General features: G+C 49.4%; 1 protein-coding gene across 1 annotated transcript in view; it reads right to left on the bottom strand.

Moving 5' to 3' along the window:
- Positions 1-5,708: 5,708 nt before the first annotated feature.
- Positions 5,709-25,248, bottom strand: part of LOC140410338 (calsequestrin-1-like) — a 172,723-nt gene continuing 153,183 nt past the window's right edge. The window contains exons 7-11 of the mRNA XM_072498342.1: positions 21,959-22,004; positions 21,760-21,814; positions 10,865-10,965; positions 9,323-9,397; positions 5,709-6,159 (exon numbers count right to left, since the gene is read on the bottom strand). Coding sequence (XP_072354443.1) covers positions 5,914-6,159; positions 9,323-9,397; positions 10,865-10,965; positions 21,760-21,814; positions 21,959-22,004 — 523 coding nt within the window. The 3' untranslated portion in view covers positions 5,709-5,913. The remainder of the gene's footprint in view (positions 6,160-9,322; positions 9,398-10,864; positions 10,966-21,759; positions 21,815-21,958; positions 22,005-25,248) is intronic.

Consider the following 25,248-nt stretch of genomic DNA (forward strand, 5'->3'; position numbering starts at 1 on the left):
GGGAGTGCTGCACTGTCAGAGGGTCAGTACTGAGGGAGCACTGCACTGTCAGAGGGTCAGTACTGAGGGAGTGCTGCACTGTCAGAGGTTCAGTACAGAGTGAGTGCTGCACTGTCAGAGCGTCAGTACTGAGGGAGTGCTGCACTGTCGCACGGCCAGTACTGAGGGAGTGCTGCACTGTCAGACGGTCAGTACTGTGGGAGTCCTGCACTGTCAGAGGGTCAGTACTGAGGGAGTGCTGCACTGTCAGAGGGTCAGTACTGAGGGAGTGCTGCACTGTCAGAGGGTCAGTACTGAGGGAGTGCTGCACTGTCAGAGGGTCAGTACTGAGGGAGTGCTGCACTGTCAGAGGGTCAGTACTGAGGAAGCACTGCACAGTCAGAGTCAGTACTGAGGGAGCGCTGCACAGTCAGAGTCAGTACTGAGGGAGCGCTGCACAGTCAGAGTCAGTACTGAGGAAGCGCTGCACAGTCAGAGTCAGTACTGCAGTGCTGCATTGTTGGTTGTTCAGAACTGAGGGAGTGCTGCACTGTCATAAGATCAGGTCACCCTGTGGCGAGCCGGCTTCAGCATCCTGAATGTCACCCCTTCTTAAAGAGGGCAGCCTTCAGACGATTAAAGCCCGCTCTCCTCTTGCCGATGTCCTGGTATACCCAAAGCTTGTTATCCTCCCAGGTACAGTGCCTCGCCTGGCTGGGTCACGTCAAGATCCGTTCTTTATCAGGGAACCGGTGCTACTGCATCACCATAGCCCTCAGCGGCTTTTGTTAACCTGCGGCTTCCTCATCAGCGCCCTGTGTCCCGGTCCACCTCCAGGGGCCATTCGAAGGCCCCTCCCCCAAGAACATCACCAGAATTATGGCTACATAGAGCCTGCGTCCGCCCCCTGCTGCCCTCTGGCAGACTCTGTATCCGGGAGCGGTTCTCCAGATCTTCCCCCTTCTCCTGAAGCAGCTTCTCAACCCTCCCATTTCAGCCGCCAACAAGCTAAGCTGCTCCTCGTGCTCCCCCAACGTCTCCTCCACCTTCTGGATCGCCTGCCTTTGAGTCTTCAGCCTCAGCTCCACGCGGTCGATCTCCGCCTTAAGCGGGTCCACCAGAGACTCCTTTCTCCTTTCTCTGCTTTGTGAACAACTCATTCAAGAGGTCCACCAGCTGCTCGATCCACCATTGAGACAGTAGAGCTGACTCCTTGCCCTCCGCCGCCTTACCCTGTGCCGCAGGAAAAGTGTCTTGCTCCGACCGTTCCTTTTGCCTAAAACTACTTGTGGTCCACGAATCCGTCCACTGTTGGAATATACTCTTCCTCCACCACACCTGTGTCTTTTCCCATCCAAACCTCTGCCCGTTAATCGTGGAAAAGGACCAAAGAAATGCCACAAGTGGGAGCTGCCAAGTGCTATGGCCGCCTCCGCCACTGGAACTGAAACTCCTGTCTTTTTAAAAAAAAAAAATTTAGAGTACCCAATTATTATTTTCCAATTAAGGGGCAATTTACCGTGACCAATCCACCGACCCTGAACATCTTTGGGTTGTGGGGGTGAAACCCACGCTTACACAGGGAGAATGTGCAAACTCCACATGGACAGTGACCCAGAGCCGGGATCGAACCTGGGACCTCGGTGCCGTGAGGCAGCAGGGCTAACCACTGTGTCACAGTGCCATCACCTTCTTTTAATACATATTAAGGTAGATAAGTCTCCTGGGCCGGATGGGATTTACCTCAGAATACTGAGGGAAGAAAGGGAGGAAATTGCTGGGGCCTTGATTGACATCTTTGTATCCTCATTGGCTACAGGTGAGATTCCCAGAGGACTGGAGGGGGAAAGGGGGGAGTGAAGGGGGGGGAGGGGGAAAAGGGGGGAGTGAGGGGGAGGGAAAAGGGGGGAGTGAGGGGGAGGGAAAAGGGGGAAATGAAGGGGGAGAGGGGAAAAGGGGGGAGTGAAGGGGGGGGAAAGGGGGGAGTGAGTGGGAGGGAAAAGGGGGAAGTGAAGGCAGGAGGGGTGGGTGGGGCAGGGAGGGAGGGGGTGGGGGAGAACAATAGAGGGGAGCCAGAAGGGAGAAAGGAGGAGGGAACACAAACTGGGGGGAGAGCGCAGGGGGTTGGATTTTGTTCGCGTTCACGCGTACCGAGGTACAGTGAAAACGTATTTTTCTGCGAGCAGCTCAACAGATCATTAAGTGCATGAAAAGAAAAGAAAAGAAAATACATAATGGGGCAACACAAGGAAGACAACGACCACAACAAGGCGAAAGAGAAAAGAAAAGAAAAGAAAATACATAATGGGGCAACACAAGGAAGACAACGACCACAACAAGGCGAAAGAGAAAAAGACCGGGAAGGAGGAACGAATGGCCGATGCTAATGCAAATGGACAAAAATAAAAAAACGACCAAGAGATGTAAATATTATCACCCAGTTTTGTTTTGTAAAAACGAGAGGAGGGGGTGTTCCACAGGGATCTGTGTTGGGGCCTCTGTTGTTTGTGGTGTATATAAACGACCTGGTTGAAAATGTAGCTGGTCTGATTAGTAACTTTGCGGATGACACCAAGGTTGGTGGAGTGGCGGATAGTGTTGAGGATTGTCAGAGGATCCAGCAGGATTTAGATCGTTTGCAGACTTGGGCAGAGAAATGGCAAATGGAGTTTAATCCGGACAAATGTGAGGTAATGCATTTTGGTAGGTCTAACATAGAGGGGAAATATACCGTAAATGGCAAAACTCTTAAGAATGTAGAAAGTCAGAGAAATCTGGGCGTGCAGGTCCACAGATCTTTTAAGGTGGCAGCACAAGTGGACAAGAGAGTCAAAAAAGCATACGGGATGTTGCCTTCATTGGACGGGGCATCAAGTATAAAAACTGGCAAGTCATGCTACAGTTATATAGAACCTTGGTAAGACCGCACTTGGAATATTGCGCACAATTCTGGTCGCCACACTACCAGAAGGATGTGGAGGCTTTGGAGAGGGTGCAGAGGAGCTTTACCAGGATGTTGCCTGGTCTGGAAGGTGTTGGCTATGCGGAGAGGCTGAATAGACTCGGACTGTTTTCATTAGAACAACGGAGGTTGAGGGGTGACCTGATATAGGTCTACAAGGTTATGAGGGGCATGGATCGAATGGATGGTCAGGCACTCTTTCCCAGGGTGGAGGGGTCAGTCACCAGGGGGCATAGGTTTAAGGTTCGTGGGGCAAAGTTTAGAGGAGATGTGTGAGGCAGGTTCTTTATGCAGAGAGTGGTGAGTGCCTGGAATGCGTTGTCAGGGGAGGTTGTGGAAACAGATACATTCACGCCGTTCTGAAAATGTCTTGACAAATACATGGATAGGATGGGTATAGAGGGATACGGCACAAGGAAGTGCTGAGGGGTTTGGCCAAGGGTGGCATCATGACCGGTACAGGCTTGGAGGGCCGAAGGGCCTGTTCCTGTGCTGTATTGTTCTTTGTTTTTTGTTCTAAAGCTGCATCTAAACTTCATCCAGCAAAAAGAACAACTTTTACTGAGAAAAGCTCAACCCATTTAAAAGGTACCTGGATCTGCATCCAAAGTGATGTAATCTGCAAGTTCCAGATGTTGGAAAGTGGGATTAAAATAGGTGGTTAGTTTTATTTTCAGCTGATGCGGACATGATGGGTTGAATGTGTCTCTTTCTGTGTCACAGCCTTTCTGGGTTCTAACAGCGAATCCTGGGGAACTGTGCTCCAAATCTAACTCCAGGCTGAAAAACAGGCATTCACATGTTTCCTAACACTTGTACCTGCGTTGCAATGTTCTCTTTTATTCCATTAGCTACAACTTTGCTCAAAAGTCTGTGGTGCGGCACTGTATCGAATGCCTTCTGAAAATCCATGCACACCACATCGACATAAACAATTGTTGCTCAAAAACAATTGTTCCTCAGCAAATCCATCATGGTTTTCCTTTATTAACGCACGTGACAATTAATTTTCTGCTGAATTATCTTCCCTCAAACGTTCCCCAACCAGCCTCTAGTCGCTGGGATTACTCCCTTTTTTTTGAAACAAGGCTGTAACATTTGCAATTCTCCAGTTGTCTGGCACCTCAAGTCTGAGGAAGACTGAGACATTTTTGTTCATTCATGGGATGTGGCATGGATTTCACAAGGGGAAACCTTACTTTGGATGAAGCAGAGAGGGTACATGTGGGCAATGTGGTCGATTTAATATATCTGGATTCTCAAAAGGTTGGCGATAAGGTATTATGTAGGAGTTTAGCATTTACTGCCTATCCCTAATTTCCCTTCAACTGACTGGGTAAGCCAGACATGAAGGCCAGGCCAGGTAAGGATGGCAGATTTCATTCCCTAAAGGAGACATTAGTGAACCAGGTGGGTTTTTACGATAATCAATGATAGTTCTCATGGTTATCATTAGACTTTTAATTCCAGATTCTAATTGAATTCAAATCAAGTGGTGATGTTTAAGGAGAAATGGGGGGAGGGGTTGGGGGGGGGGGGGGCGATGCACAGGGTGAATTCAACCTCCTCATGTGCGAGGATGAGGTTGATACAGTTTAAGGTGGTGCATACAGTGCACATGACTCGGGCGAGGATGAGTGGGTTCTTCCAGGGAGTGGCGAGTGTGAGAGGTGTGGGCGAGGGCCAGTGAACCAAGTACGTATGTTCTGGGGGTATGAGAAGTTGGAGAGGTACTGGGAGGGGGTGTTCAGGATGCTAGCAAAGATTGTGGGGGTAGAGGTCGGGTTGCGCCCAACCCAATGTGGCAATTTTTGAGGTGTTGGAAAATGCCGGAGCTGATGGAGGGGAGGAAGGCCGATGTGGTGGCCTTCGCCTCTCTAGTTTCCCAGTGAGGAATGGTGTTCACAATGCCACGGGGATGACGGCCTGGCTGGGAGACCTGTACGACTTCCTCCGGTTGGAGAAGACTAAGTTTGAATTGAGGGAATCAGCGGAGGGCTTTGAGACACCGCGGGGACTGTTCATGACCATGTTTGAGGAATTGTTCGTCGCGGGTGTGGGGGAGGGGCCTATGGTAGGCTATATTAGGGGTATCGCGGTACCTAGGTGGGTACCTTATACTGTAGTATGAGTGGTGGAACCTGCCTGCTGGTTCCGCCCAGCAGGCGGAGCATAAGAGTGTGTTTTTCACCCACAGCAGTCATTCTGTACCGGAGACGCTGGGGTAACTACTTGTTCATTAAAGCCTCCAATTGGACTACAATCTTGCTTCAGTAGTGATTGATCCTGCATCAGGGGTAAAGGGTGAAAAAACAAGTATAAACTAAATTGTAAGAAGGGGCGAATGTTCTCCGGCTTATTTATGTTTTTGTACTTTACAATATATTTGGAATAAAATACATTTCAAAAGAAAAATTCAAATTTCCATATCTGCCATGGTGGGATTCGAACCGGGGCCCCAGAGCATTACCCTGGGTCTCTAAATCACCAGTCCAGTGACAACACCACTGCGCCACCACCTCCTGCTTAGTACCTCTGCAATTTCTACCCAAGGTATCCTTGGATGTATCTCCTCCGGTCCTGGTACAATATCCACTTTAGCCATTGCTAACCTGAGCCATTACAAACTGGGAAAGGACATCTGGGTACTCCAAAAACAGAATTAAATGATTCAAATTCCTCCCCCTCACCACCCACCCACCCACCCAACTCACCCCACTGCCTGAATTGAGTTTCAAAGGAAAGACAAAGGATGAGACAGTTTGCGTTCGGTTCACTTTTGTTCTCTGTATTTTTTTTTCCTCATAGCAACAAGATTGTACAGTGATTTTCAATAGAAAATGATAAAGTTATAGAGATTTACAGATAGAAAAAAAAGGAGGCACAATGAATCACCATCAAGCTTTTGTTTGGCAATAAATAGATTGATGATTGATGGCTTTGCGCTAAGAATTAGTGATGTGGGTGTTAAATTATTCATCATCATCGTCGTCGTCATCGTCGTCATCATCATCATCGTCGTCGTCGTCGTCGTCGTCGTCGTCGTCGTCGTCGTCGTCATCGTCGTCGTCGTCGTCGTCATCATCATCATCATCATCATCATCGTCATCATCATCCTCTGTATTGATCTCACCAGAAAGAACATCCTCAATCCAATCTTCCAACTCGTCGGCACTTGGCAAGTCATCCTCATCCATGTCTAACCAGACACTGTCTGCCTGCAGGACGGACAGAGGGAGAGACGGACGGTCACCCCAGGAGGGAGTAAGGAATTCAATCCCTGATACCTCTGTCGAAATCTCTAATTCTGATTTGAATTTGCAGATTCTTAATCTTCAACTCTGGATCCAATTTCTAATTCTGATTCTCGCATTTAATTCTGGATTCAAATCTGCATCCTGCAATCTAATTTTTCAGTCCTGAATTAAAATTCTGATCTCAGATTCTTAATCTTTGATTCCAAATTCAATTCCTAATCTCAGATTCTTAAACTTCAATTCAGAATTTAATGCCTAACCTTGCATTCTTAACCGTTAATTCTGAATTTGGATCCTAAACTCATATTCTTAATATAAATTCAGAATTCAATTTCTAATCTCATATTCATAAGATGCACTTCTGAATGTGGCGACTAGAGGATTTTCAGAGTGACTTCATTGCAGTGTAAATGTAAACCTACTTGTGACAATAATAAAGATTATTATTATTAATCTCAGATTCCTAATCTTCAATTCTGAACACAGTTTCTAATCTCAGATTCTTAATCTTCATTTCTGAGTGCAGCAGTTCCTAATCACAGATTGTATTAAAAAAATATTATTATTCAAATAGGACATAAATAACTACATCCAATAACACAATAAACAAAATACAATTCTCCTAATTTGAGATGTTTTCCCTTTTTCCGTTAAACCTTTCCCTTCTTCCCTCCCCCTCTTCCCTTACCTGCTGGCAACAAACAGATCTGTCAATAGAGACAAGAACAGCTTCCATCTCGTCCAGAACCCCACCTGAGCCACCAAGGGAAAACTTAATTTTCTCACGATTAAGGAATTCCGCAGCATCCCCCAACCATGCCGATACCTTTGGTGGATCTTATGACTTCCATTCCAATAAAATCCACCTACGGGCGATCAATGTGGCAAAGGCCACCGCATCGGCCCCTTTTCCGACTATTAGTCCTGGTACTTCTGACACTTCAAGAATTGCCTCAAGAGGTCCCGCTAATATTTCCACCTCCACAATTTCTGTTAGTATTTCAGTATAGTTGAGAGCCAGAACCCCACTGATTGTGGATATGACCAGATGTGGACATGGTTTGCCGGTCCTCCTTTACACTCTCACGTTTATCTTCTACCTCTGTGAAGAATCTGCTCATTTGATCCTGTGTCAAATGAGCCCCTGTGTACTACCTTGAATTGGATCAAGTTCATCCGAGCACATGAAGATGTAGCATTGACCCTGTGCATAATTTCACTCCATAGTCCCAATTCCAACTCCAAATCCAACTCTTCCTCCCACTTTTGTTTTATCTCTTTAATCGGTGCTTTCTTTGTGCCCATCAGCCATCTATAAATGTTAGTAATTCTCCCATCCCCCAACTCATCTGGTAAGAGTAATTTATCATGGAGGTTGTAATCTGGTAGTTGAGGGAAAGAGGACAAGTCCTTTTTCTCCAAATTTTGTAATTAAAGATATTTAAACTTCTCCTCCTTCTGCATTTTGTGTCTCTCCCTAAATTCGCCAAATTTGGCAAAACCTGCCTTCTAAGAACAAGTCTTTCATCTATTTCAACCCCCCTTTATGCCATGGTAAATGTTGCCTCCAATCCTGCTGGGGTGAATCGATGGTTCCCATAAATAGGGGCTAGCACTGACATGTTTCCCAAACCAAAATGCCATCTCAGCTGGCTCCAGATCTTTAAGGAAGATGCCACAACTGGACTTTCTGTAAATGTTCCTGGGGTAAATGGGAGTGGAGCAGCAGCCAACGCCTTTAAGCCAGCCCCTTTACACGATGCTTCCTCCACCTGTAACCATTCCACTTCTTCCTCTCCTCACCATTGCTGAAGCTTCTCTATATTCGCCGTCCAATAATGATACAAAAGATTGGGCAGCGCCAGCCCTCCCACCTGCCGATTCCTTTGTAAAAACATGTCATATTCATGGCATTTTACCAACCCATATAAAATCCAAAATAATTGTATTCATATTCTTAATCTTCAATTCTGAATGTTGTTCTTAATCTCATATTCTTAATCTTCAGTTCTGAATTCAGTTCCTAATAATCTCAGATGAATTGTCAATCCTGAATTCAATTCCTTAATCATCATGATTTTGAATCATCAATTCTGAATTCAATTTTTAATCTCAGATTCTTAATCTTCAATTGTGATTTCAGTTCGTAATCACAGATTTTCGGTTTTAAATTCTTAATTCAATTTCTAATCTCAGATTCTTAATCTTCAATTTTGAATTTAACTCCTGACCTCAGATTATCAATCGTAAATTCTGAAATCAATTCCTAATATTAGATTCTTAATCATCAATTTGGAATTCAGTTCATAATCACAGATTCTTGATCTTCAATCCTTAATTTAATTTCTAATCTCAGATTCTTAATCTTCAAAAATAATAATAATATAATAATCTTTATTCTCACAAGTTGGCTTAAATTAACACTGCAATGAAGTTACTGTGAAAAGCTCCGAGTCGCCACATTCCTGCACCTGTTCGGGTACATGGATGGAGAATACAGAATGTCCAAATTACCTAACAGCCGTCTTGATCTTTATTAGTGTCACAAGTAGGTTTACATTAACACTGCAATGAAGTTACTGTGAAAAGCCCCTGGTCGCCACACGACAGCGCCTGTTCGGGTACGCTGAGGGAGAATACAGAATGTCCAATTAACCTAACAAGCACGTCTTTCAGGACATGTGGGAGGAAACTGGAGCACCCGGAGGAAACCCACACAGACACGGGGAAAACGTGCGGACTTTTCACAGGCAGACAGTGACAAAGCCGGGAATCGAACCCGGGATCCTGGCGCTGTGAAGCAAAAGTTCTAACTATTGTGCTACCGTGTTGCCCAGAATTCAATTCTAAATTAGAAACCTAAATTCCTTAAATTCAATGTCTGAAACATGATTCTCAATCAATTTCTAATTGAAACTCTGATCCCCACTTTTTGATGAATCCAAAATTCAATCTCAAGTCACTCATTCTCAATCTCTTGCCCTGAACTCCCCCAACCCCACGTCTCCTCTACCCCATTCCTATCACATCACACTCTTCCCAGGTTCCTGCTCCTGGAATGTGGCATCCTAACTCCTTTTACTTCTCAGATTCTGACCCACAATCCGAATTGGGATAGACTTACATCTGTAACATTGACCACCCCGATCTGGGGTTCTGAGAGATCGATATTGAACGTCTTCTCCCAGTAAGGGTTCAACTGTGGAGGAAGGAATTACAGTCAGTTCAGTCTGTGGATTCAATTGGTTGTATGGCGTTCTGGCAAAACATTCAATTCTTGGCATTTGGGATGCGCGTTTGAGGTGGTGGGGAGGAATAGGAGCATTGACAGCTGGTGAAAGATTGGCTGAGCTGTTCAACTAACAGAGATTACACTCCCTGAATGGGAGAGCCCAGGGTTATACAACAGGATATACCCACACCACATTCAAAGGGGGGAGGGTCCAAGGTTTTACCACTGGAAATATTCATCCCTCCCTTCCTGAGCTCGATAATCCAAGGTTTAGACTGCTGGATATTCAGATCCCTGTCCCTGAATGGGATAGTCCAGGGTTTAAACTACTGGATATACAGACCCCTGTTCCTGAATGAGATAGTCCAAGGTTTAAACAACATGACAAACAGACCCCTGTCCCTAAATGGGATAGTTCAAGGTTTGGACTACTTAAAAAACAGACCCCTGTTCCGGAATGGGATGGTCCTGGGTTTAGACTACTGGATATACAGACCCCTGTCCTTGAATGGGATAGTCCAGGGTTTAGACAACTGGATATACAGACCCCTGCCCCTGAATGGGATAGTCCAAGGTTCAGACTACTGGATATACAGACCCCTGCCCCTGAATGGGATAGTCCAAGGTTTAGACTACTGGATATACAGACCCCTGCCCCTGAATGGGATAGTCCAAGGTTTAGACTACTAGATATATAGACCCCTGTCCCTGAATGGGATAATCCAGGGTTTAGGCTACTGGATATTCAGACCCCTCTCCCTGAATGAGATAGTCTACGATTTAGACTACTGGATATACAGACCCCTGACCCTGAATGGGATAGTCCAGAGTTGAGACAACTGGATATACAGACCCCTGTCCCTGAATGGGATAGTCCAGGTTTGAGACGACTGGATATACAGACCCCTGCCCCTGAATGGGATAGTCCAGGTTTGAGACGACTGGATATACAGACCCCTGCCCCTCAATAGGATAGTCCAGGTTTGAGACGACTGGATATACAGACCCCTGCCCCTCAATAGGATAGTCCAGGTTTGAGACGACTGGATATACAGACCCCTGCCCCTGAATGGGATAGTCCAGGTTTGAGACGACTGGATATACAGATCCTTCTCTCTGAGTGGGATAGTCCGAAGCTTTAGACCACTGGATAAACCCTCCCCTCTCACTGAAAGGAATAGTCAATGGTTACACCACTAGATATATCCACTTCTCCGGCTATACCACAGGGGTTTGTGTGAGTAATTGTGTGGCGCTTCCACCCAGCCCACCCTGGCCCCTTTGGAAAATCTTGGAAAAGCTTGGCTTGGAATTCTGTTGAAGAAGGCTAAAGGATGGGATTGAATGAGTCAGCCCCCTGAAGGAGACAGATAGAGAAGGGGGTGGGGGGGGTCACACGGAAGGTGAAGAGTGCCGGTAAGTGGAGAGGGTTACCAGTGGGAAGTCCTCCGGGTCTATCCACACGATGCTCAGTTCTGGATTGTCGGTGTTGTCTTCTGCAACCTCCTTCACGATTTCAAGGAACTCGTAGCCATCTGAGGAAAAGGTGGGGCAGGGGAGAGCGGATCATGAGGGGGAAAAGCAAGAGACAAGGAGGTCAATCACCGGGTAAGAACCAGCTTGGACCAGCTTCCGTCCAAGACATCCACTGCCCCCACCCCCCCAATGGCCTGGCATCCTCAAGACCACAAGACAAATTTACCAACTGAATAAATGCACCGAGGAAGATATAGAATCAGTGCAGAAGGAGGCCAATCAGCCCATCGAGTCTGCACCTACCCTCCGAATGAGCACCCCACCTCGACCCACTCCCCACGCTATCAGTGTAAACCCACAACCCCACCAAACCTGCGCATCTTTGGACAGTGCGGAGAAACCGGAGCATCCGGAGGAAACCCACGCAGGCACGGGGAGAACGTGCAGATTCTGCACAGTCACCAAGGCCTGGGTGGCACAGAGGTTAGCACTGATGCCTCACAGCACCGAGGACCCGGGTTCGACCCCAGCCCCAGGTCCGTGTGGAGTTTGCACATTCTCCCCCGTGTCTGCATGGGTCTCACCCCCACAACCCAAAGATGTGCCGGGTAGGTGGATTGGCCACGCTGAATTGCCCCTTAATTGGGAAAGGAAAAGAGTCACCCAAGGCTGGAATTGAAACCGGGTCCCTGGCCCTGTGATGAAGCAGTTCCAATCACTGTGCCACCGTGTCACACGTCCCTTTGGATTTCGGCGGCAGCGGTGCGCAGGGGCCTTCTGGGAGGTGAGTAGTGTATTTAAAACCTTACCTTTACAGGAGCAGCCCTTTGGATTTCGGTGGCAGCGGTGTGCAGGGGCCCTCTGGGAGGTGAGTAGTGTATTTAAAAACCTTACCTTTACAGGAGCAGCCCTTTGGATTTCGGCGGCAGCGGTGCGCAGGGGCCCTCTGGGAGGTGAGTAGTGTATTTAAAAACCTTACCTTTACAGGAGCAGCCCTTTGGATTTCGGCGGCAGCGGTGCGCAGGGGCCTTCTTGGAGGTGAGTAGTGAATTTAATAAGCCTTGCCTGGTCCCGTGTCTGTTCTTCTTTTCTGTTTTATTTGTTTTTATATAAGGCGGGAACCGGAAGTTCGACCTCTGGCAAGTCCCCCCCACCCCCAACCAATAAATTCTGGTGGAGAGGAAATCCGAGACACTACACGTGTAGTGTCTCCCACCCGCCCTCCTCCTCTAACCTAATAATAAGACCCATTGGTGTAAGGTAAGTGCCATATTATATTATTATATTATTAGCATTGTGCAGGTCAAGGATCGGAGGTGGAGGAGCAGTCTCTGTCAGCGAGAGAACCTGAGAACATCTCAGACACTCAGAAGGTAAGTAAGTGATTTTTACTTTTATACCTTTTTTCAAATTGTGTGTCGGGGGGAAACTGAAGTGACAACACAGAAAAGCTGTGACCTGAGTGGCTGGTTGGGATTCTAACCTAAATTTAAAAAAAAAAAATTGAGTATTTGGGAACTAATTAAACATAATAACTTAATTATAATTTAGAGGATATCTAAGCCAGAGATCGGAGAGTATTATAGTTAGCTATCGCATTTCTATTAGAAATCTAGTGCTAGGAAACAGATAGTTGACAGTAACTTTGCAATTTTAAAAAAAAAGTATTAAAAAAAAAAGACAAATTTTAATTTTAATTAATTGACACAATGTCAGTTAGAGGGGTGCTGTGCTCTGACTGTGAGATGTGGCAGGTCCGGGAGGCTTCCAGCGTCCCGGATGGCTTCATCTGCAGAAAGTGTACCCAACTGCAGCTCCTCACAGACCGCATGGTTCGGCTGGAGCAGCAATTGGATGCACTTAGGAGCATGCAGGTGGCGGAAAGCGTCATAGATCGCAGTTATGTAAATGTGGTCACACCCAAGGTGCAGGCAGAGAAATGGGTGACCACCAGAAAGGGCAGGCAGTCAGTGCAGGAATCCCCTGTGGTTGTCCCCCTCTCGAACAGATATACCCCTTTGGATACTGTCGGGGGGGATAGCCTATCAGGGGAAAACAGCAGCAGCCAGAGCAGTGGCACCACGGCTGGCTCTGATGTTCAGAAGGGAGAGTCAAAGCGCAGAAGAGTAATAGTAATAGGGGACTATAGTCAGGGGCACAGATAGGCGCTTCTGTGGACGTGAAAGAGACTCCAGGATGGTATGTTACCTCCCTGGTGCCAGGGTCCAGGATGTCTCCGAACGGGTAGAGGGAATCCTGAAGGGGGAGGGCAAACAGGCAGAGGTCGTTGTACATATTGGTACTAACGACATAGGCAGGAAGGGGCATGAGGTCCTGCAGCAGGAGTTCAGGGAGCTAGGCAGAAAGTTAAAAGACAGGACCTCGAGGGTTGTAATCTCGGGATTACTCCCTGTGCCACGTGCCAGTGAGGCTAGAAATAGGAAGATAGAGCAGACAAACACGTGGCTAAACAGCTGGTGTAGGAGGGAGGGTTTCCATTATCTGGACCACTGGGAGCTCTTCCGGGGCAGGTGTGACCTGTATAAGATGGACGGGTTGCATCTAAACCGGAGAGGCATAAATATCCTGGCCGCGAGGTTTGCTAGTGTCACACGGGAGGGTTTAAACTAGTATGGCAGGGGGGTGGGTACGGGAGCAATAGGTCAGAAGGTGAGAGCATTGAGGGAGAACTAGGGAATAGGGACAGTGTGGCTCTGAGGCAGAGCAGACGGGGAGAAGTTGCTGAACACAGCGGGTCTGGTGGCCTGAAGTGCATATGTTTTAATGCAAGGAGCATTACGGGTAAGGCAGATGAACTTAGAGCTTGGATTACTACTTGGAACTATGATGTTGTTGCCATTACAGAGACCTGGTTGAGGGAAGGGCAGGATTGGCAGCTAAACGTTCCAGGATTTAGATGTTTCAGGCGGGATAGAGGGGGATGTAAAAGGGGAGGCGGAGTTGCGCTACTTGTTCGGGAGAATATCACAGCTATACTGCGAGAGGACACCTCAGAGGGCAGTGAGGCTATATGGGTAGAGATCAGGAATAAGAAGGGTGCAGTCACAACAGCCAGCGGGAGATAGAGGAGCAGATAGGTAGACAGATTTTGGAAAAGAGTAAAAACAACAGGGTTGTGGTGATGGGAGACTTCAACTTCCCCAATATTGACTGGGACTCACTTAGTGCCAGGGGCTTAGACGGGGCGGAGTTTGTAAGGAACATCCAGGAGGGCTTCTTAAAACAATATGTAAACAGTCCAACTAGGGAAGGGGCGGTACTGGACCTGGTATTGGGGAATGAGCCCGGCCAGGTGGTAGATGTTTCAGTAGGGGAGCATTTTGGTAACAGTGACCACAATTCAGTAAGTTTTAAAGTACTGGTGGACAAGGATAAGAGTGGTCCGAGGATGAATGTGCTAAATTGGGGGAAGGCTAATTATAACAATATTAGGCGAGAACTGAAGAACATAGATTGGGGGCGGATGTTTGAGGGCAAATCAACATCTGACATGTGGGAGGCTTTCAAGTGTCAGTTGAAAGGAATACAGGACCGGCATGTTCCTGTGAGGAAGAAAGATAAATACGGCAATTTTCGGGAACCTTGGATGACGGGTGATATTGTAGGCCTCGTCAAAAAGAAAAAGGAGGCATTTGTCAGGGCTAAAAGGCTGGGAACAGACGAAGCCTGTGTGGCAGATAAGGAAAGTAGGAAGGAACTTAAGAAAGGAGTCAGGAGGGCTAGAAGGGGTCATGAAAAGTCATTGGCAAATAGGGTTAAGGAAAATCCCAAGGCTTTTTACACGTACATAAAAAGCAAGAGGGTAGCCAGGGAAAGGGTTGGCCCACTGAAGGATAGGCAAGGGAATCTATGTGCGGAGCCAGAGGAAATGGGCGAGGTACTAAATGAATACTTTGCATCAGTATTCACCAAAGAGAAGGAATTGGTAGATGTTGAGTCTGGAGAAGGGGGTGTAGATAGCCTGGGTCACATTGTGATCCAAAAAGACGAGGTGTTGGGTGTCTTAAAAAATATTAAGGTAGATAAGTCCCCAGGGCCTGATGGGATCTACCCCAGAATACTGAAGGAGGCTGGAGAGGAAATTGCTGAGGCCTTGACAGAAATCTTTGGATCCTCGCTGTCTTCAGGGGATGTCCCGGAGGACTGGAGAATAGCCAATGTTGTTCCTCTGTTTAAGAAGGGTAGCAAGGATAATCCCGGGAACTACAGGCCGGTGAGCCTTACTTCAGTGGTAGGGAAATTACTGGAGAGAATTCTTCGAGACAGGATCTGGACAGGATTGGAAGCAAATGGACGTATTAGTGAGAGGCAGCACGGTTTTGTGAAGGGGAGGTCGTGTCTCACTAACTTGATAGAGTTTTTCGAGGAGGTCACTAAGATGATTGATGCAGGTAGGGCAGTAGATGTTGTCTATATGGACTTCAGTAAGGCCTTTGACAAGGTCCCTCATGGTAGACTAGTACAAAAGGTGAAGTCACACGGGATCAGGGGTGAACTGGCAAGGTGGATACAGAACTGGCTAGGCCATAGAAGGCAGAGGGTAGCAATGGAGGGATGCTTTTCTAATTGGAGGGCTGTGACCAGTGGTGTTCCACAGGGATCAGTGTTGGGACCTTTGCTGTTTGTAGTATATATAAATGATTTGGAGGAAAATGTAACTGGTCTGATTAGTAAGTTTGCAGACGACACAAAGGTTGGTGGAATTGCGGATAGCGATGAGGACTGTCTGAGGATACAGCAGGATTTAGATTGTCTGGAGACTTGGGCGGAGAGATGGCAGATGGAGTTTAATCCGGACAAATGTGAGGTAATGCATTTTGGAAGGGCGAATGCAGGTAGGGAATATACAGTGAATGGTAGAACCCTCAAGAGTATTGAAAGTCAAAGAGATCTAGGAGTACAGGTCCACAGGTCATTGAAAGGGGCAACACAGGTGGAGAAGGTAGTCAAGAAGGCATACGGCATGCTTGCCTTCATTGGCCGGGGCATTGAGTATAAGAATTGGCAAGTCATGTTGCAGCTGTATAGAACCTAAGTTAGGCCACACTTGGAGTATAGTGTTCAATTCTGGTCGCCACACTACCAGAAGGATGTGGAGGCTTTAGAGAGGGTGCAGAAGAGATTTACCAGAATGTTGCCTGGTATGGAGGGCATAAGCTATGAGGAGCGATTGAATAAACTCGGTTTGTTCTCACTGGAACGAAGGAAGTTGAGGGGCGACCTGATAGAGGTATACAAAATTATGAGGGGCATAGACAGAGTGGATAGTCAGAGGCTTTTCCCCAGGGTAGAGGGGTCAATTACTAGGGGGCATAGGTTTAAGGTGAGAGGGACAAGGTTTAGAGTAGATGTACGAGGCAAGTTTTTTACGCAGAGGGTAGTGGGTGCCTGGAACTCACTACCGGAGGAGGTAGTGGAAGCAGGGACGATAGGGACATTTAAGGGGCATCTTGACAAATATATGAATAGGATGGGAATAGAAGGATACGGACCCAGCAAGTGTAGAAGATTGTAGTTTAGTCGGGCAGTATGGTCGGCACGGGCTTGGAGGGCCGAAGGGCCTGTTCTTGTGCTGTACATTTCTTTGTTCTTTGTCCCACGATACCATGGTCAGACCACACAAGCACTCCCCTTGTTAAACTCTGTGGAATGTTGGAGCACTGTGCACGATTCTGGTCTCCATATCCCTCGGTTAGACCACACTGGGAGCACTGTGCACAGTTCTGGTCTCCATATCCCTCGGTTAGACCACACTGGGAGCACTGTGCACAGTTCTGGTCTCCATATCCCTCGGTTGGACCACACTGAGAGCACTGTGCACAGTTCTGGTCTCCATATCCCTCGGTTGGACCAAACTTGGAGCACTGTGCACAGTTCTGGTCTCCGTATCCCTCGGTTAGACCACACTGGGAGCTCTGTGCACAGTTCTGGTCTCCATATCCCTCGGTTGGACCACACTTGGAGCACTGTGCACAGTTCTATTCTCCATACTCCTCGGTTGGACCACACTTGGAGCACTGTGCACAGTTCTGGTCTCCATATCCCTTGATTAGACCACACTGGGAGCACTGTGCACAGTTCTATTCTCCATATCCCTCGGTTGGACCACACTTGGAGCACTGTGCACAGTTCTGGTCTCCGTATCCCTCGGTTAGACCACACTGGGAGCACTGTGCACAGTTCTGGTCTCCATATCCCTCGGTTGGACCACACTTGGAGCACTGTGCACAGTTCTATTCTCCATACTCCTCGGTTGGACCACACTTGGAGCACTGTGCACAGTTCTGGTCTCCATACCCCTCGGTTGGACCACACTTGGAGAACTGTGCTCAGTTCTGGTCTACATGTCCCTCGGTTAGGCCACACTGGGAGCACTGTGCACAGTTCTGGTCTCCATACCCCTGGGTTGGACCACACTGGGAGTACTGTGCACAGTTCTTGTCTCCATATCCCTCGATTAGACCACACTGGGAGCACTGTGCACAGTTCTGGTCTCCATACCCCTCGGCCAGACCACACTGGGAGCACTGTGCACAGTTCTGGTCTCCATATCCCTCAATTAGGCCACATTGGGAGCACTGTGCACAGTTCTGGTCTCCATGGCCCTCGGCCAGACCACACTGGGATAACCGTGCACAGTTCTGGTCTCCATATCCCTCGATTAGAGCACACTGGGAGCACTGTGCACAGTTCTGGTCTCCATACCCCTCGGCCAGACCACACTGGGAGCACTGTGCACAGTTCTGGTCTCCATATCCCTCAATTAGACCACATTGGGAGCACTGTGCACAGTTCTGGTCTCCATGGCCCTCGGCCAGACCACACTGGGATAACTGTGCACAGTTCTGGTCTCCATATCCCTCGATTAGAGCACACTGGGAGCACTGTGCACAGTTCTGGTCTCCATATCCCTCGATTAGACCACACTGGGAGCACTGTGCACAGTTCTGGTCTCCATATCCCTCGATTAGACCAGACTGGGAGCACTGTGAACAGTTCTGGTCTCCATACCCCTCGGCAAGACCACACTGGGATAACTGTGCACAGTTCTGGTCTCCATATCCCTCGATTAGAGCACACTGGGAGCACTGTGCACAGTTCTGGTCTCCATATCCCTCGATTAGACCACACTGGGAGCACTGTGCACAGTTCTGGTCTCCATATCCCTCGATTAGACCAGACTGGGAGCACTGTGCTCAGTTCTGGTCTCCATGGCCTTCGGTTAGACCACACTGGGAGCACTGTGCACAGTTCTGGTCTCCATACCCCTCGGCCAGACCACTCTGGGAGCACTGTGCACAGTTCTGGTCTCCATATCCCTCGGTTAGACCACACTGGGAGCACTGTGCACAGTTCTAGTCTCCATATCCCTCGATTAGACCACACTGGGAGCACTATGCACAGTTCTGGTCTCCATATCCCTCGTTTAGACCATACTGGGAGCACTGTGCACAGTTCTGGTCTCCATGGCCCTCGGTTAGACCACACTGGGAGCACTGTGCACAGTTCTGGTCTCCTTATCCCTCGGTTAGACCACACTGGGAGCACTGTGCACAGTTCTGGTCTCCATACCCCTCGGTTAGACCACGCTGCGAGCACTGTGCACAGTTCTGGTCTCCATATCCCTCGGTTAGACCAGACTGGGAGCACTGTGCACAGTTCTGGTCTCCATATCCCTCGGTTAGACCACACTGGGAGCACTGTGCACAGTTCTGGTCTCCATACCCCTCGGTTAGACCACACTGGGAGCACTGTGCACAGTTCTGGTCTCCATACCCCTCGGTTAGACCACACTGGGAGCACTATGCACAGTTCTGGTCTCCATACCCCTCGGTTAGACCACACTGGGAGCACTGTGCACAGTTCTGGTCTCCATATCCCTCGGTTAGACCACACTGGGAGCACTGTATACAGTTCTGGTCTCCATGGCCCTCGGTTAGACCACACTGGGAGCACTGTGCACAGTTCTGGTCTCTTTAACCCTCGGTTAGACCACACTGGGAGCACTGTGCACAGTTCTGGTCTCCATACCCCTCGGTTCGACCACACTGGGAGCACTGTGCACAGTTCTGGTCTCCATACCCCTCGGTTAGACCACACTGGGAGCACTGTGCACAGTTCTGGTCTCCATATCCCTCGGTTGGACCACACTTGGAGCACTGTGCACAGTTCTATTCTCCATACTCCTCGGTTGGACCACACTTGGAGCACTGTGCACAGTTCTGGTCTCCATATCCCTTGATTAGACCACACTGGGAGCACTGTGCACAGTTCTGGTCTCCGTATCCCTCGGTTAGACCACACTGGGAGCACTGTGCACAGTTCTGGTCTCCATACCCCTCGGTTGGACCACACTTGGAGAACTGTGCTCAGTTCTGGTCTACATGTCCCTCGGTTAGGCCACACTGGGAGCACTGTGCACAGTTCTGGTCTCCATACCCCTCGGTTGGACCACACTGGGAGTACTGTGCACAGTTCTGGTCTCCATATCCCTTGATTAGACCACACTGGGAGCACTGTGCACAGTTCTGGTCTCCATACCCCTCGGCCAGACCACACTGGGAGAACTGTGCACAGTTCCGGTCTCCATATCCCTCGATTAGACCACACTGGGAGCACTGTGCACAGTTCTGGTCTCCATATCCCTTGGTTGGACCACACTTGGAGCACTGTGCACAGTTCTAATCTCCATAACCCTCGGCTGGACCACACTGGGAGCACTATGCACAGTTCTGGGGCAGGATTATCCGAACCCCGACGTCAAATCACGTCTGGAGCCGGTGCGGGAAATCCAATTCCACGCATGGAATTGGAACTGGCGCAGATTCTCCGATTCCCCTGCCCCCGAAAAGCGGCGGACATCCCGAGCACGCCGCGCGGCGTATCCCCCACCTGCGGTCATTGCTTGAGGCCCCTCCCACTATTTCATGTATTTCATAGATTTCATAGAATTTACAGTGCAGAAGGAGGCCATTCGGCCCATCGAGTTTGCACCGGCCCTTACAAAGAGCACCCCACCGAAGGTCCACACCTCCACCCTATGCCCGTAACCCAGTATCCCCCAATTAACTTTTTTGGACACTAAGGGCAATTTATCATGGCCAATCCACCAAACTGCACATATTTGGACTGTGGGAGAAAACCGGAGCACCCGGAGGAAACCCACGCACACACGGGGAGGATGTGCAGACTCCACACAGACAGTGACCCAAGCCGAGATTCGAACCTGGGACTCTGGAGCTGGGAAGCAACTGTGCTAACCACTGTGCTACCGTGCTGCCCACTCCGACCCTGACCGGCCGAAGTCCCAACGGCGCTTTTATAACATGGTCCCAGCCGTTCGGGAAACTCGCGAGGTGGCTGCAGACTCAGCCTGAACAGGCTGAGGTCTTTACTCCAGGAAGGAGAGGACTGAGACAAAAAACAGAAAATGAGAGGGGAAGGCTTCGGATACTGATCTGGTCTAGCCATGTTAATACTGTGGCTACCAGGGCAGGTCAAAGACTAGGAATCCTACAGCAAGTAACTCACCTCCTGACACCCCCTCCCCTCCCCCCTAAAGGTCTGTCCACCGTCTACAAGGCACAAGTCAGAAGTGTAATGGAATACTCCCCACTTGCCTGGATGAATGCCGCTCCAACAACACTCAGGAAGCTCAACACCATCCAGGACAAAGCAGCCCCGCTTGATTACACCCCTCCCACAAATATTCACTCCCTCCACCACCGACGCACAGCAGCAGCCGTGTGTACCAGCTACAAGATGCACTGCAGGAACTCACCAAGGATTCCTTCCAAACCCACGACCACTACCATCTAGAAGGACGAGAGCAGCAGATACCTGGGAACCCCACCACCTGGAGGTTCCCCTCCAAGTCACTCACCACCCTGACTTGGAAATATATCGCCGTTCCTTCGCTGTCACTGGGGCAAAATCCTGGAACTCCCTTCCAACAGTACAGTGGGTGTGCCTACACCTCAGGGACTGCAGCGGTTCAAGAAGGCAGCTCACCACCACCTTCTGAAGGGCAACTAGGGATGGGCAATAAATGCTGGCCTAGCCAGAGATGCCCACCTCCCGTAAATGTTTAATAAATGTTTGATAATCTGTGCTGCTAAATGTTCATCAAAAGCAAAGGTATAAATGTGTTAGAGCAGTTCATAGAAGGTTTACTGGTCTAATACCTGGAATGTGCGGGTTGTCTTATGAGGAAAGGTTGAAGAGGTTAGGTTTGCATCCACTGGAGTTTAGACGAGTAAGAGGCGACTCGATTGAAACCTTTAAGATCCTGAGCGGTATTGACAGGGGGGATGTGGAGAGGATGTTTCCTCTTGTGGGAGAATCTGGAACTCCGGGATCACTGTTTAAAAATAAGGGGTTGACCATTTCCGACAGAGATGAGGAGAAATCTTTTCCCTCAGAGGGGCGTGCGTCTCTGCAACTCTCTTCCTCAAAACGCAAAATCTTTGGATATTTTTAAGGTGTAAGGGGGTGAAAGGTCATTGGGGGTCAGCGGGAATGTGGGGTCGAGGCTACAATCAGATCAGCCGTGATCTTATAGAATGTCGGAGCAGACTCGAGGGGCCGAGTGGCCCACTCCTGATCATAATTCATAGGTTTGTGTGTGTGTTGACTGGTGTCTCTCTGCAGTCTCAGTCCAACCTCACACTATTTTGCTATCCACGCCTCCGAGACAACAACCGGCACCCCCAGAGGATTGTTCCAGAGTGTAGCAGTTCCAGATGGGACTCTCCAACCATCTGCTTTCCCACGCCCTTTCCAAAATTCCTCCAAGCCTGTTACCCACCCCCCTCCCCCCTCCCGGTGCTGACCTGCGTCATCTTCCTCTGCAAATACGACAATGTGCATTCCATCAATATCGTCCTCCTGTGGAGAGAGGGAGGAGGGGAAATTATTTTGGCATCCGTGTGCAGAAATGACCATTTACTCCCCAGTGTTGGGTGGGGGGGGGGGATGATGGGTGATGTAGGCACAGTGTGTGACACTCAGTCTGGACAATGCGTCACTCACCCAGGTTTCATACATGCTGTCTGGCTTCAGCTTCCTCAGTGTTGCTCTGAAATAGGACAGAAAAGATGATTACGGTCACAAATTAATGTCCACACTGTCCCCATCAAACACTCCCAGGACAGGTACAGCACGGGGTTAGATACAGAGTAAAGCTCCCTCCACACTGTCCCCATCAAACACTCCCAGGACAGGATCAGCACGGGGTTAGATACAGAGTAAAGCTCCCTCCACACTGTCCCCATCAAACACTCCCAGGACAGGATCAGCACGGGGTTAGATACAGAGTAAAGCTCCCTCTACTCTGTCCCCATCAAACATTCCCAGGACAGGTACAGCACGGTGTTAGATACAGAGTAAAGCACCCTCCACACTGTCCCCATCAAACACTCCCAGGACAGGTACAGCACGGGTTTAGATACAGAGTAAAGCTCCCTCTACACTGTCCCCATCAAACATTCCCAGGACAGGTACAGCTCAGGGTTAGATACAGAGTAATGCTCCCTCTACACTGTCCCCATCAAAACCTCCCAGGACAGGTACAGCATGGGGTTAGATACAGCATGGGGTTAGATACAGAGTAAAGCTCCCTCTACACTGTCCCCATCAAACTCTCCAAGGACAGGGACAGCACGAGGTGAGATGCAGAGTAAAGCTCCCTCTGCACTGTCCCCATCAAACACTCCCAGGACAGGTACAGCACGGGGTGAGATACAGAGTAAAGCTCCGTCTACTCTGTCCCCATCAAACACTCACACGACAGGTACAACACGGGGTTAGATACAGAGTAAAGCTCCCTCTACACTGTCCCCATTAAACACTCCCAGGACAGGTACAGCTCGGGGTTAGGTACAGAGTAAAGCTCCCTCTACACTGTCCCCATCAAACACTCCCAGGACAGGTACAGCACGGGGTTGGATACAGAGTAAAGCTCCCTCTACACTGTCCCCGTAAAACACTCCCAGGACAGGTACAGCACGGGGTTAGATACAGAGTAAAGCTCCCTCCACACTGTCCCCATTAAACACTCCCAGGACAGGATCAGCACGGGGTTACATACAGAGTAAAGCTCCCTCTACTCTGTCCCCATCAAACATTCCCAGGACAGGTACAGCACGGGGTTAGATACAGAGTAAAGCACCCTCCACACTGTCCCCACCAAACACTCCCAGGACAGGTACAGCACGGGGTTAGATACAGAGTAAAGCTCCCTCTACACTGTCCCCATCAAAACCTCCCAGGACAGGTGCAGCATGGGGTTAGATACAGCATGGGGTTAGATACAGAGTAAAGCTCCCTCGACACTGTCCCCATCAAACTCTCCAAGGACAGGGACAGCACGAGGTGAGATGCAGAGTAAAGCTCCCTCTGCACTGTCCCCATCAAACACTCCCAGGACAGGTACAGCACGGGGTCAGATACAGAGTAAAGCTCCCTCTACGCTCCCTCTACACTCCCCATCAAACACTCCCAGGACAGGTGCAGCACGGGATTAGATACAGAGTAAAGTTCCCTCTACACTGTCCCCATCAAACACTCCCAGGACAGGTACAGCACGGGGTTAGAAACAGAGTAAAGCTCCCTCTACACTGTCCCCGTCAAACACTCACAGGTCAGGTACAGCACGGGGTTAGATACAGAGTAAATCTCCCTCTACACTGTCCCCATCAAACACTCCCAGGACAGGTACAAAACGGGGTTATATACAGAGTAAACCTCCCCCTACACTGTCCCCATCAAACACTGCCAGGGCAGGTACAGCACGGGGTTAGATACAGAGTAAATCTCCCTCTACACTGTCACCATCAAACACTCCCAAGACAGGTACAGCACGGGGTTAGATACAGAGTAAAGCTCCCGCTACACTGTCCTCATCAAACACTCCCAGGACAGGTACAGCGCGGGGTTAGATACAGAGTAAAGCTCCCTCTACACTGCCCCATCAAACACTCCCAGGACAGGTACAGCACGGGGTTAGAGGCAGAGTAAATCTCCCTCTACACCGTCTGTCATGATATCCACATTAGCATATCATGGTGCAGTCACACACACACTGATGGACAGGTAGTTGGACCAACCAACACACACACAACATCGCAGCCAATCACCAGTGAGAGCACACGCGCTAGAAAACAGGGAACACCACAGTTCCCGCTCATTCCACCAGGAGATAGCTCAGAGCACAGAGCTCACAGCGTGCCACTCAGACATACACCATGTGCTGAGTGCATCACCAAGATAGTGATAGGGCTGGGTCCACAGGTTAGCTCGTGAAGCACGAACCTCAGCCAGCAGTTATTAGTTATAATTGTACAAGACAATAAAACAGAGTTGTACCATCTACAACCGTGTTGGTTCATTTGTGTATCGGAACACCCAACACGACATGATACCAGGTCTGGAAACTTGCCAGCGACTGTGAGACGTACCTGCCCTTTTTCAGAGATCCGCCATCCTGCGCCATGGACACCATCAGCCCGCCGCAGCCGCTCCGAATCGCTGGAAATCTTGGCGTCAACTGGAAGCTGTTTAAACAGGGCTTCCAGCTCTTCCTAGAAGCCACAGACAAGGAGAATGCATCGGACACCAGGAAGATCGCCCTCCTCCTCTCCACGGCGGGGCAACGCGCCATCCACATCTACAACTCCCTGGCATTCGCGGAAGGCGAGGACAAGACAAAATACAAGACGGTCCTTCTAAGACTTGAGCAACACTTCAGCGTCGAAGTGAATGAGAGCTTCGAGAGGTATCTCTTCCAGCAGCGCCTGCAGGGTAAGAATGAGCCTTTTCAATCTTATTTGACACACCTCCGTATCCTCACGCAGTCCTGCGGCTATGGTGCCACCTCCGACTCCATGATTCGGGATCAGATAGTTTTTGGGGTCACCTCGGACACCCTACGCCAGCAGCTCCTCAAAAATAAAGCGCCTCACCCTAGCCACCGCCATCGAGACCTGCGTCCTCCACGAAAACACGACCAGCCGGTACTCCCAAATCCAAGCGGCCGAATCGGCACGGCAGGGGTCCTACGAGGCGGAGTGGGTCCAGTCGATCGAGTTCCTCCCGGCCCGCGACCCGGACGAGGGCGGGCATTTTGCGCCCTTTCCGAGGCCTCCCGCGCTTGTACGCACCAAAAGAGGGGACGTCGACGCAGAGGGACGGGATGCGCAGGCGTGCTCTATGCAGGACCGCATACGCGGTGGCGCAACGAACGCCATGACGTCACGACGTGCGGCAACTGTGGCTCCGCCCATTTAAAGTGGCAATGTCCGGCCAAAGCGCGACAATGCCTC

This window comes from Scyliorhinus torazame, chromosome 4 (genome assembly GCF_047496885.1).
Source record: "Scyliorhinus torazame isolate Kashiwa2021f chromosome 4, sScyTor2.1, whole genome shotgun sequence".
Taxonomy (NCBI): Eukaryota; Metazoa; Chordata; class Chondrichthyes; order Carcharhiniformes; family Scyliorhinidae; genus Scyliorhinus; species Scyliorhinus torazame.